The sequence below is a fragment of the Globicephala melas genome, chromosome 4 (assembly GCF_963455315.2).
Source record: "Globicephala melas chromosome 4, mGloMel1.2, whole genome shotgun sequence".
Classification (NCBI taxonomy): Eukaryota; Metazoa; Chordata; class Mammalia; order Artiodactyla; family Delphinidae; genus Globicephala; species Globicephala melas.
Window position 1 is genome coordinate 70,632,300 of NC_083317.1, and position 12,117 is coordinate 70,644,416.

Below are 12,117 nucleotides of genomic sequence, written 5' to 3' on the forward strand. Positions count from 1 at the left end.
ATTCTAAACTACTTTAAATAAAACTGACAATACTTAAAAAAAAATACACTCTTCCTTATAAGGAAAAAGTATGAAAAGAAAGGAGACTTCTAATTAGACAATGTAAAGAAAGAGGATGAAGGCTCACAGAAAGAAAAATAAGAGAATACAGAAAAAGAGTTTACAACAGAATTTAAAGAATCTTAATTAGTGACATTTAAAACCAGAAAAGATTTGCAACCCTTAGACAGTGCTTGTTTCCACTACCCCTAGGTGTAGGGCAACTGGTACAATTTCCTCTCCAACCAAAATGTGCAGTCAAAAGTAAGGCTGATGAGGCTTTTTGCCATCTCTGCCCACTACCTGCATAGGTATCTTTGTGGTGAAAAACTGATTGATAAATCAACACTTCGTTCAGGCCTCTTTTTCTTAACATAACAACTTAACCTTAACTAAAGGAAAAAATTTTAAGTACAGTATTTTACAATTTACAAGACTATTTTTAACTTTTTTTTTTTTTTTTTGGAATGAAGCTGCATGCCATAATGAACAAAGCACTGATATCAACGCCAGGCAGACCTGGTCTCAAATCCCAGCCATGCCAGTGACTAGCTTGTGACTTTGGCCAAATCACTTCTCTCTGAGCCTCTGCTTCCTCATCTTTATATGTCTTTTGGGGGTAATTCTGAAAATTAAATGAAAAGTAGAGCCTTACTGTGCCTAGCACAAACAACAAATGTAACTTACATGTCTGCCCAGACCACATTCCTATCTACCAGTAACAGTAGCAGCCTGGCTGTGGTTACTGCAATACTTCTCAACTGGGGATGGACTGGAGTGGAAGAGGGGATACGAAGAGGGACCAGCAGACCTTCTAAGGAGGAGACTGGGGAATCTTTTAGGAGGAGGGGACAACGTACACAGTGCACAACATACACACATGTGAATGTGTGTTTTTAAACTCCTGGTGATTCTGAAATATTTGTCCAAATGGCTTCTATCTCTATAAATTACAGAGTTGTTTGAGGAAAACTCTTAAGTTTGGGCAATAACGAATGGTCTCCTGCAACACATATTTACTGAAGAGTCAGGTAATACTGTGTAACTACAACTTTTACTGTACGATGGCATATTTGGGTTTTCAAATATCTTAAACTGAACACATAGGAGTTTTTTTAATGAGATATTTATAATCACTTTTAAATAAACATAAATGGATTTTATATTATAGTTGCAACTTCATATTAGTTATTAAGTATCCAAAGGCTTTCATAAAAAAATTACCAAAATGTTCATCGTCATAATCAAAACTAAACTCATGATGTAGCTAACAAAAGATACGACTCTTACCTTTTGAAACAATCTAAAATTGCTTTAACACATATCCACAAGACTGGCAAATAATTTAAAGTCTGAAAATATTAAGTGTTGATAAGGACAGAGAGCATGAGGCACTACCAATGGGAATACAAATTGGTATACTCACTCTAAAAAACAATTTGGCACTACCTACTACCCTATATCCTATGCTACCACCCTATAATCCAGCAATTCCACTGTTAAGTTTATATGAGACATTTGCGCCAAGAATATGCAGGAAGAAGTTCATGGTAGTAATAACTTTTAGAAATAGCAAGAATCTTGTAACAACACCAGTGTCTGTAAACAGAAGAAAAGAGAAATCAACTGTATAATATCTATAAAATGGCATACTATAGAGCCATGAGTATAAATGAACTAAACTACATTTTCAATGAATCCCCAAAACATTATAGAGCAAAGAAAGGAAGTCATAGTAAAACTAGTCCACTTATGTAAATTTCAAAATCAAGTAAAACTAAACAACATATTGTTTAGGGACACTTACCATAAGATTGTTTTTAAAAATCTAGAGAATTGATAATACAAAATTCAGAATATAGATTACTTCTGTGGTGGAGGGAGTGGATGTAACCCAGGAGAATATATGGAGGCTTCAAAGGAACTGATAATTATTTTGTGAGACCGTTCTCTGCATTAACGGTATACTTCACGATAAAAGTTCCTTCCTTCCTTCCTCCCTCCCTCCCTCCCTTCCTTTCTTTTTAAGAGAACAGAAAAACTAAGTCACAGATGGGAACCTTCATTAAAAAAGCAAATCATTTAAGAGCCAAGTTTATGTACTACAGAATACACACACTTTTCTCACATTTCGTATGAGATACTGACTTCTCCACAAATAATTCTAGAATTTGGGAAGAAATTAAATGAAAAAGTTAAAATTCACCCATAAAAGTCTTCATGCTATCCTATATATCTCGACATTTCCCCCAAGTAGGCAAAACGTTCAACTCCAATGTTGAAGTTCCTAGCCAGTTAAGTCTTTCTAGCTTCAGTCAGCAAACAACTTTAACTTTTCTTTATCCATTGATCATAAGGATGGGCAGTTTTGCATTAGCACTAACACCTGTTTCAGAAAAAAAAGAAGCAAAATGGACGAGCAATGCACTCTGATTAGGGTGGTCTGATAAGAAGTATTCCACTGAGTTTCTGAATCGCTTCAGTTCAACCTGGTCTACCCATCCTGCATTATGCATGAAAATACTTCGGAATGAAAGCAATTACAAATATAAAATGATGCATTTTCTCCTTTCCTCAAGCAAATGAAAATCACTAATTACCAAAGGAGCTTCGCAAAGCAGATACATGGGATATCCACGTCACGTCTCCACTGGGAGATACAGCACCGACCCCAAATAAAGAAATTACAGTCAAACAAGAAGGTTTTTTTTTTAATCTTTTTCACTTGTACTTTTTCATGACTCTAACACTTTGCTCCATCTCCTGATGGTGACACCAAGCCAACCACCCTTACTGCCCCAGACTTGTTCTGCAAGTCCCCCATTCTCTTCCTTCTCAAACACCGCTGCCACTGCCCACGGTGCCCCCGTTAAGCCTTCTACTCCGCACACCCCCTTACAAGATGCCAGAAACATCAGCGTTCCTCTTCAGGTCCAAACTCCCAGGCTCCCCGACCCTGAAAACCGCACCTACGCCAGCCTGGCGCTTCCCGGGCCCCATCTCCACGCCCGCCGAGCCGCACCCACAGAAAGCCCTCCGCTCCCTTCGCCGAGCCCCCTCCACCCTTCCCGTAGTCCTGCAGCGCCCGGCGCTCGCCCCCTACTCAGAACCCTCATTTCCCACTGAGCCTGCCCCCCGCTCTGCACCTGTGGCCCGGTCCTTCCACCCCGCTTCCCAGTCACCGCGGGGCCTCTCGGCCGAGCCCACCAGCCCCGGCCAGGCTAGACCAGCCCAGCCTTGCCCGCTAGGCCCCGACCCAGGCCGGGCGACCTCTGCCGCCTCTTCTCCTCACCGTGCCGTCCCCGGGGCCCTCGTCCCGGGCCCCCTCCGCTTCCTCACCGACCGCAGACTCCAGCCCAGCGTCAGGGTGGCCCAGCGGCTCTAGGGTCGCAGGCTGCAAACGCCGCTCGGGGTCGGGAAGCGCCTGCTCCATAGCTGCGGTTCGGTACGGCTGACACAGTGCGCCTGCGCCGCCTCGCCCAGCTGAGCCCGCCCCTCCACCCGCGGCCGCTGCCAGGCCCCGCCCCCTGGGCCTGCTGCCTCCCCACCTGGCCTGGCCTCGCTCGCGGCTGCTGCTGAGGCAGAGAGGGCTCCTGGGCGAGGGCTGAAATTGGGGATGGGGCTAGGAAAGAAGGGCGGACCTACAAGGGAAGTGGTCAGCTGCTAAGCCAGGAGACCCAGGAATCCGGGAGAACTGGTTGAGAGAGAGAAAGAGAGAAAGGCAAGAGGAAGGTTAAGATCAGAGTAGGTACTGGAACTATTCAGGTCGGTGATCACATAAAGAAAAATTGAAACTCAAAAGAAATAGGAGGTTGGGACTTCCCTGGTGGCGCAGTGGTTAAGAATCCGCCTGCCAGCGCAGGGGACACGGGTTTGAGCCCTGGTCCGAGCAACTAAGTCCGTGAGCCACAACTACTGAGCCTGCGTTCTAGAGCCTGTAGCCACAACTACTTAGACCTTGTGCCACTACTACTGAAGCCCGCCTGCCTAGAGCCGGGGCTGGGCAACAAGAGAAGCCACTGCAATGAGAAGCCCGCACTCCGCAAGGAAGAGTAGCCCCTGATCGTGGCAACTAGAGAAAGCCCAGGCAGCAGGAAAGACGCAACGCAGCCAAAAATAAATAAATAAATAAAAAGAAATTGGAGGTCACAATCAGACGTCTCCCTCTTGGCCTCTATCTTGCCTGCCATTATTGGTTCCATTCCTCGCCCCACCTACCCCCCCACACACCCGGAAAGATCCGAGCCGCATAAATTATTATCAGCAGGTTGAGTAACACAATTAGCAAAAGGTAACACTTTTAAGTGTTTGAGAAAAGTTAAGCGCTTGGCTGAAGCCGTACTTGAGTTCTATCTTAAGTGTTTCTTGAAGCCCTGGAGATATCTGATAATTTTCTACAAACACCTCAGTTGAATTTTCGAACGTGCTTCCTAGACAAGCATTCACTATGGTACCCTGATGGGAAGCGCTCACTGGGTGTACCAGACTGTGGTACCTTGAAGTACCCTGTACACAAAGTCTGGTCATCAATTTTTCAAGGAGAGAAACTGATCTTTCTGCCCAAATAACTTGGCCGTTCAAAGCTGTGATACACAATTTTCTCCTCCTCCTGATACTTCCTCTGGCTTGGTAGCGATTTTTCCCATTCATCCCTAAAACCTCAAGTTATCATGTCCAAGTGCTATTATCACTTTGTTCAAAAATCGGTTATGACCTTTCTCATATTTTTTTTTACAGTTATTTACTTATATGTCGGTCTGCCCCAACTAGGCTTCAGACTCCTTTAAGGTAAGGATCCTATTTTATTATTTTTTTTCTTACCAAACCTAGGACATTTACTCAATAAATGTTTAAAGGCATTTAATCAGTTTTTCAGGGAATATCCGTGCTAGGCAAATTCTCAGGAATTTTTTTTTTTCTTAGTTCCCCCACCAGGGATTGAACCCGGGTCCTCGGCAGTGAGAGTACAGAGTCCTAACCACTAGACCATCAGGGAATTCCCAGGAACCATTTTTAAATCAGAAGACTATTTTATCAATTTACTATAGGAGAAATAGATATCTTCTTTCCAGGGACAGATATGTTATCTGTTATCCTGTGCCCTTTTCCCAGTTTTGAGATACCCAGGAAACTAAGTCCTAGAGCCATTGGGATAAGTGCTCTGTGCTGGTGACGTGAGCATCTCACCCTGCAGTGAGTAGTGTTAGAAAACAATATTCAACTGAGTAAACTTTGAAGATCTTGTTGGCTTTATTCAACAATTCATGGAGCAGGCAGCATCCCATGTAGCAGATAGAAAGGCATTCCAATGAGCTGTACAAAATGAAAAACATTTATAGGAGGGAATGGGGGCAAGGAAGTTATACTAGCAAAAAGTGGATTGGCTGTGGCAAGGACACTTTCCTTTAGGGGACGGCAGGGCTCTAACGAACAGATTACCTCACTAGTGCTGACCAAGTAGTTCCTGGTTGACTGGTTTAAGATTCCATTTCGGGGAGAGCTGAAACTATAATTAAGTTAAATATTAAGTCCCGGTTTGGTGATGTGTGGTTAGCATAAGTGACTCCATTTGGGGCCTGTTGTCTTGTTTTAAACAACTGGAACAAGGAAAAGGACTCGGGGCTTTACAAAGCAATCACCTGAGGGGAGGCCACAGTGCTATCTGTGGTTTCTAAAAAAAACCAAACAAACAAAATACTGAAAGAGTAGGGACATCTGTTTCCCCTTCATTCACACCTCTTTTTTTGTGTGAAAAAAAAATTCAAGACTGCCTTTGAGGGGCTTCCCTGGTGGCGCAGTGGTTAAGAATCCACCTGCCAATGCAGGGGACACAGGTTCAAGCCCTGGTCCGGGAAGATCCCACATGCCGCGGAGCAACTAAGCCCATGCGCCACAACTACTGAGCCTGCGCTGCAGAGCCCACGAGCCACAACTACTGAAGGCTGCGTGCCTAGAGCCCGTGCTCTGCAACAAGAGAAGCCACTTTAGTGAGAAGCCCATGCACCACAACGAATAGCCCCTGCTCGGCACAACTAGAGAAAGCCCACGTGCAGCAACAAAGACCCAACACAGCCAAAAATAAATAAATAAATAAGTTAAAAAAAAAAATACAGGGGTTCCCTGGTGGCGCAGTGGTTGAGAGTCCGTAGGCTGATGCAGGGAACATGGGTTCGTGCCCCGGTCCGGGAGGATCCCACATGCCGCGGAGCGGCTGGGCCCGTGAGCCATGGCCGCTGAGCCTGCGCGTCTGGAGCCTGTGCTCCGCAACGGGAGAGGCCACAACAGTGAGCGGCCCGCGTACCACAAAAAAAAAAAAAAAAAAAAACAATATCTAACAAGATATTTTTTTAAAAAGACTGCCTTTGATATCCATTTTAAGTCGTTCACCTAGATATAACTTTGTTCCTGTATCTTCTTAAGAGATGGCCTTGAAGAAACCAAATTTGAAAACTCAAAAGGGTGTTGAAGTGTCTAAAATAAGGATAAAAAGGATTGCATGTTCATTTTCCCTTATCTCATATACATATAATACATGTTCATTGTGGGAAAATTAGAAGATAGTTATGCATAAAAATAAAAGCTATCCATGCTCCCACACCCAGAGATAAACACTTCACATTTAACATATATCCATTCAAATATCATGCACACATATAATAAAAATGGAACCACACTACAATGCTAATTTATAATTTATTTTATCCACTTAGTACAGTAAGAACACCTTTCCATGCAATTAAATATATTTCTACAGAATCTTCTTAAAGGCTACACTTTTGTAAAAAATTGTAAAAAATTTTGTATTGTAAAAAATTACTATAACTTATTTAATCTTATAATCCTCAATAGTTATAATTTGATTCTAAGCTTGACTTTTACAAACAACACTGCAGTGACCATCCTTTTATATAACACCTTTGAGTACCCAACCAGTCATTTCCTTAGGCTAAATAGGCATTGGAAGATTTACAGAAAATTTCGTTTAAGCTCTGATAGTACCTGAGGAATGATCTCTGCTCTATTACAAAATAATATATTTCTTAAAAATTGATATTTGTGGGACTTCCCTGGTGGTCCAGTGGTTGGGACTCCTCGCTCCCAATGCAGGGGGACCAGGTTCGATCCCTGGTCAGGGAACTAGATCCTGCATGCTGCAACTAAAAAAAAGAGATCCCAAACGCGGCAGCAAGGATCCCACATGCCGCAGCTAAGACCTGGCATAGGCAAATATTTTTTTTAATTATTAAAAAAATTGATATTTGTATCCACTAGATAATACATCTTACCCTTGGGGCTGCCTATAAGCTAACTTTTTTTTTTTTTTTCCTGGCCGGCTGCTCTGCCCAACTTGCAGGATCTTAGTCCTCCGACCAGGGACTGAACCTGGGCCCCTGGCAGTGAGAGCACCAAGTCCTAATCACTGGACCACCATGGAATTCCCAAGAAATTCTTTTTAATAAAGAGACAAAACTAGTGTTTATGTTAAGAGCCTGGGGTGGGAGAAGAAATGGTATCTCGAGCTTTTTAATGGGTCCATCTTTTGGACACCCTATCTTGAAGTTTTTATGTGCTTGGCACTTTACATACATTTTCATGAAATGCCCCTGCAAGGCAGGCATTATTTTCCCCATTTCACAGAGGAAGAAGCAGGCTTGGGTAATATTTGACAAGGTCACATAGCCAGCAAAAAAGGGGAAGACCTGAGATTCAAACCCAGATTTACAGGATATCCAGTATCCAAGCTCTTGGGCCATGCTGCTCTGGATGGGGGAGAGGAAAAAGAGCGATTCTTCTGGAAAAGGAGGCAACTGGCAGAAATCGAGGGTTCATTCCTCACCTGAAAACCCAGAGAGAAGCACATTTCCTTGGATTATGAAGGCAAAGTCACTTCACTGGCTAAAGTCTGGGAAAGCCCAAAGCCAACTCCATGGGATTTCCAATACAGGTGCTCTCTGTTCTGATTCAGACAGGAGAAGGATACCCACTCCAGCATCCCCCTGGGGGAGGGCCTCAATGGGAAAAATCTCAGGAGCAGGGGTGACTGGCCAGGGCGGCTCTAAGGCTGAGTCGCCTTCTGGGTGGACACTTTCCCCACCTCATCCAGCCAGAGGAACTTCAGTCTCTTATATCTGAATAGCATGATTTAGGCTTCCATTTTGTCATGAGTTTAACAAATATTTACTGAGCTCCTGTGTTAGCCTAGAAACTCCATGTAACACCCATTCTCTGCTCTCCATCACCCAGGTTCTGTCTCCCCTCCCCAGGATTCTCCTCCTGTGTCTGGCCGGCCCCCCAGGGTCTGGGAAGGTCACGTTTTTGCTCTGAAACTACACTCTTCGCCTTGACCAGCAACCAGCCCCAACCCCACCCCGTCTCTCATTTTAGTGTCGGTGTGGGTGACATCTGCTTCATGTATTTTGAAGATGTATATTAGGTACATACACACTCATGACTGTTATGACTTTCTAATGGAATTGGTATTTTATCATTGTGAAGCGTCTCCGTCTGTCTGCTGATACTCTTTTTCTTAAAGCCCATTTTGTCTGATATCAATATGGCCACACCAACTATATAGTGCTTATTGTTTTGTTCGCATGGTAGATCTTTTTCCATTTTGTTATCTTCAACCTATCTGTGTCTTTATTTAAAGTTTCTCTTATAGACAGTATAAGTGGAGGGGGGAGAGGAAGGCTGCATTTGTGAGAAAATTTAAATTACCATCAATCAGTTTAAAACATTTATGTCTTGCGTGGAATCTTCTACTTGGAACTTCTGGTATCATTTGCCCCATGCTGTGTGGACTGCCACACGGGAACACTTTGCTGTCACTTATCAGAGGCACAGCCCTCCTAAGGGGGATCCTATTCTTCTTCAGCCAACTGGCCAACCACCCCTCAGAGAGCAGTGGTTCCCAGGGTAGCAAAGCAAGGGGAGGGGCATGGCTGTGAATGCGGACACTCAGGAGCAGAATTAAGGGAGGGCAGGACACAGGAGACAGGGAGCAGCATCTGGGATCTTCCCTCTGCCTGAGAAGCATCCTGTCCAACACACGTTCAGAAAGGTGAGCAAGAAACAGGCAAGAGATGTAAGCTTTTGTGACTGATGACCTTTGGGTAGCTTTTAAATTGTTTCTCCCTAAACTATTTTGCCCTTTTTATTGAATCTATAGAATAAAGGACCTTCCAAATACGAGAAATAATTGTAAGTAAGTAAATTTATACTGAATGTACTTTGCCCTGTGTTTAGACTGGTTGTTTTCTCGACTTGGGATTTTTCCATGACCTCCTTCCCACATACTCATTAACCCTCTTCATCGAAGGCTGTCTTTTTTCTGTTCTGGCACGTCTCATCTTGTTTACTAGCTCTGTCTCCTCTTCTGGGCTAATGAACTCAGCAGTAAGAATGGGGTGGGACATGCCTCACGTCTCTGTGTCCCCTGCACTCAGCATATAGGTCTGCTGAACTAGTGAATGAGTGGGAGGGGCGTAGCATACAAGGCAAAACAAGCAAACAAATAATAGCCAACCACACTTTTACTTATGAAAGCCAGCCAGGCCTGCCTACCCTAGCTCTCACTGTACCAAGCAGGCCCAAAGAAAGCCCATCCAGCTTCTGCAGGCAACTCCTCACACAGGAATTCTCCCCGAAACTGCAAGGAAGGGGGGAGGTAAGAATGGTAGAATGGTTACGGTGGAATGCTGGCCAGTGCTGTCTCCTCTTGCATCCCTTCCCCAATCCCAAGGTGGGCCCTCCTCCCTAGCCCCTTCCCCACGGGCTTGGTCCTGTGAGGACCCCAGCTTGGACCCTGAGAATCATTTCCTTGAGACTGAGAGGCAAGCAGCAGGAGTCACTGTGTCCCTGTCTGCAGCTGGGCCCTAATCAGTCAGATCTCTGCTTCTACCAGGAGTGTCTCTGAGCCGCCCTACCATCCTCACCTCTCCCCTTTGTTAGGAAGGAAAAGCGCTGACACTGCAGAGATCTGAGTCAACTGATTAATCCCAGAAACCACCAACTTCAGCCCTGAGGGGAATGGCAGAGGAGGGTTTTTTTTTTCTTTTTTTCCTGTGTAAATAACCCAAACTGGAGATCATAGGTAAGATATTATCTCAGAGATCCTCTAATCCAACCCCCTCATTTTTCTGATGAGGACAGAGAAGCCCAGAGAGGCAGTTCAACTTGTCCACAGTCACTGCTAACAACCAGTTAGTAGCAGAAGGTGGTTGGGACACAGCTCTGGTCCCAAACTCTGATTGAGGGGCAGAGAGTGCCTGATTCAGCTTCTTCTGAAGGCCAGGTGAACTCTCTCACGGGAATAGCCATTTCCTTGCCTGGAGGGGTGGAGGAAGGGGGAGTTTTTTCTTTTCCACTTGAGGAGGGATGAGGTGCTGGGGACACAGCCACAGGTATCTATCAGCCAGTGAATGAATGAACAAATTGTGGTATATTCCAAACAATGAATTCCTATTCAGCAATAAAAAAGAATAAACTATTGATACACGAAACAACATGGATAAATCGCAGAATAATTATATTGAATGGAATAAGCCAGACGCCCTCCCAAAAGACCATATTGTTTGATTGTTTATATAAAATTCTAGAAAACTCGAACTAATTCATGTGACATAAAGCAGATTAATGAGGTAGTGGGTTGAATGGTGATCTCCAAAAATCACCACTGGTGATTGGTGACGTCCTGATTTCTGGAACCTGTGAATGTTACTTTACTTAGAAAAAGCGTCTTTGCAAATGTAATTAAGGATATTGAGATGAGATCATTGTCTTGGATTATCCTGGTGGGCCTTAAATCCAGTGTCAAGTGTCCTTATAAGAGGATACCAATACAAGTAGTCCCTGGAAATGGGAAAGAGGTGGAGAGAGGGGAGAGGTGGGAAGGAGAGATTACAAAGGTGTAAGAGTAAACTTTTGGGAATGATAAATATTTTCATTATCATGATTGTGATGATGTTTCATGGATGGAGACATATGTCAAAACTTGTCAAATTGTATACTTCAAGTCCATTATACATTAACAAAACTGTTAAAAAGATGAAAGATCCATGGATCTAAAACAAGATTCCACTTGCAATATTCTGGCTTTTTGGAAGTAGTCCACATAACGTTGATATGTGGTGCATTCTCAGAAAACTGATCATGAGAGGAAACACCAACATATGAAGAACAGCTGAATAACCCCAGAATATTAAAATTCGGATAACTGATATATATATTAATATATAAAGTAATCAAATATATTAAGTATTGCAATGTACAAAACATTCTCATCTTATATGGACTTCATTAGAACTGAGACCAATGACATCCTTGTAGTGAGATAGATTTTGATGCCCCTCTTTGACTTCTTCTGTTGGATCTTCTGTTTTTCATGATCTCTTATCTTCTCCAATTCCTGTTGTTGTTGCTTTTTTTCTCCCTCTTCTTATGTTTTGCTGGAGCATGTACTTTAATAACTTCCAGAAAAGGAAATGCTGGCATAAACGTTTTTTGAAATCTTGCATGTCAGATTTGTCTTTTGGCTGGGGACAAAATGCTAGGCAAAATTGCTCTCTTGTCTTTTAGCTTTCAGGGATATTATTGAGAAGGCTGATGCCATTCTCTTTTTAGAATCTTCTCTTTATCTTTAGTGTTATGAAATTTCACCATGATGTGCTTTGGCTTGGGCTTTTATTTTTTCTCTATTGTGCAGGGTATTCATGGCATTTCAAATGGATTCACATCATTTACTCTGGGAAATTTTCATAAATATATACATACACATCATACACACATATACATATATCAAAATAGTATCATTCCTTCCATTGGTTTTCTTTCCCTGGAATCCCCACTAGTTACATGTCAAGACTTCCTGGATTGCTTCTCTCATTTCCGTAGCATTTCTCTCCTATCGTCCATTGTTCATTCTTTTGTTCTGTTTGCTGAGAGCTTTTTCTCACTTAACTTCTAGACCATGTATTGAGTATTTAATTTGAACTATCATATTTTAAATTTCCAAGACCTGTGCTTGTTCTCTGAACAGTCCATTTTAAAAATAGCATTTTGTTCATGTTTCGTGGAAAC

The 12,117-nt window shown here is 43.1% G+C and overlaps 1 protein-coding gene across 2 annotated transcripts in view; it reads right to left on the reverse strand.

Annotated features, from left to right (window-relative positions):
• Window positions 1-3,494, reverse strand: part of SNX4 (sorting nexin 4) — a 62,134-nt gene extending 58,640 nt beyond the window's left edge. Inside the window, exon 1 of one of the 2 annotated variants that reach the window (XM_030858987.2) lies at window positions 3,332-3,494. In XM_030858987.2, coding sequence (XP_030714847.1) covers window positions 3,332-3,472 — 141 coding nt within the window. In that variant the 5' untranslated portion in view covers window positions 3,473-3,494. The remainder of the gene's footprint in view (window positions 1-3,331) is intronic. The other variant, XM_060298192.1, reaches the window with a different exon arrangement.
• Window positions 3,495-12,117: the final 8,623 nt, after the last annotated feature.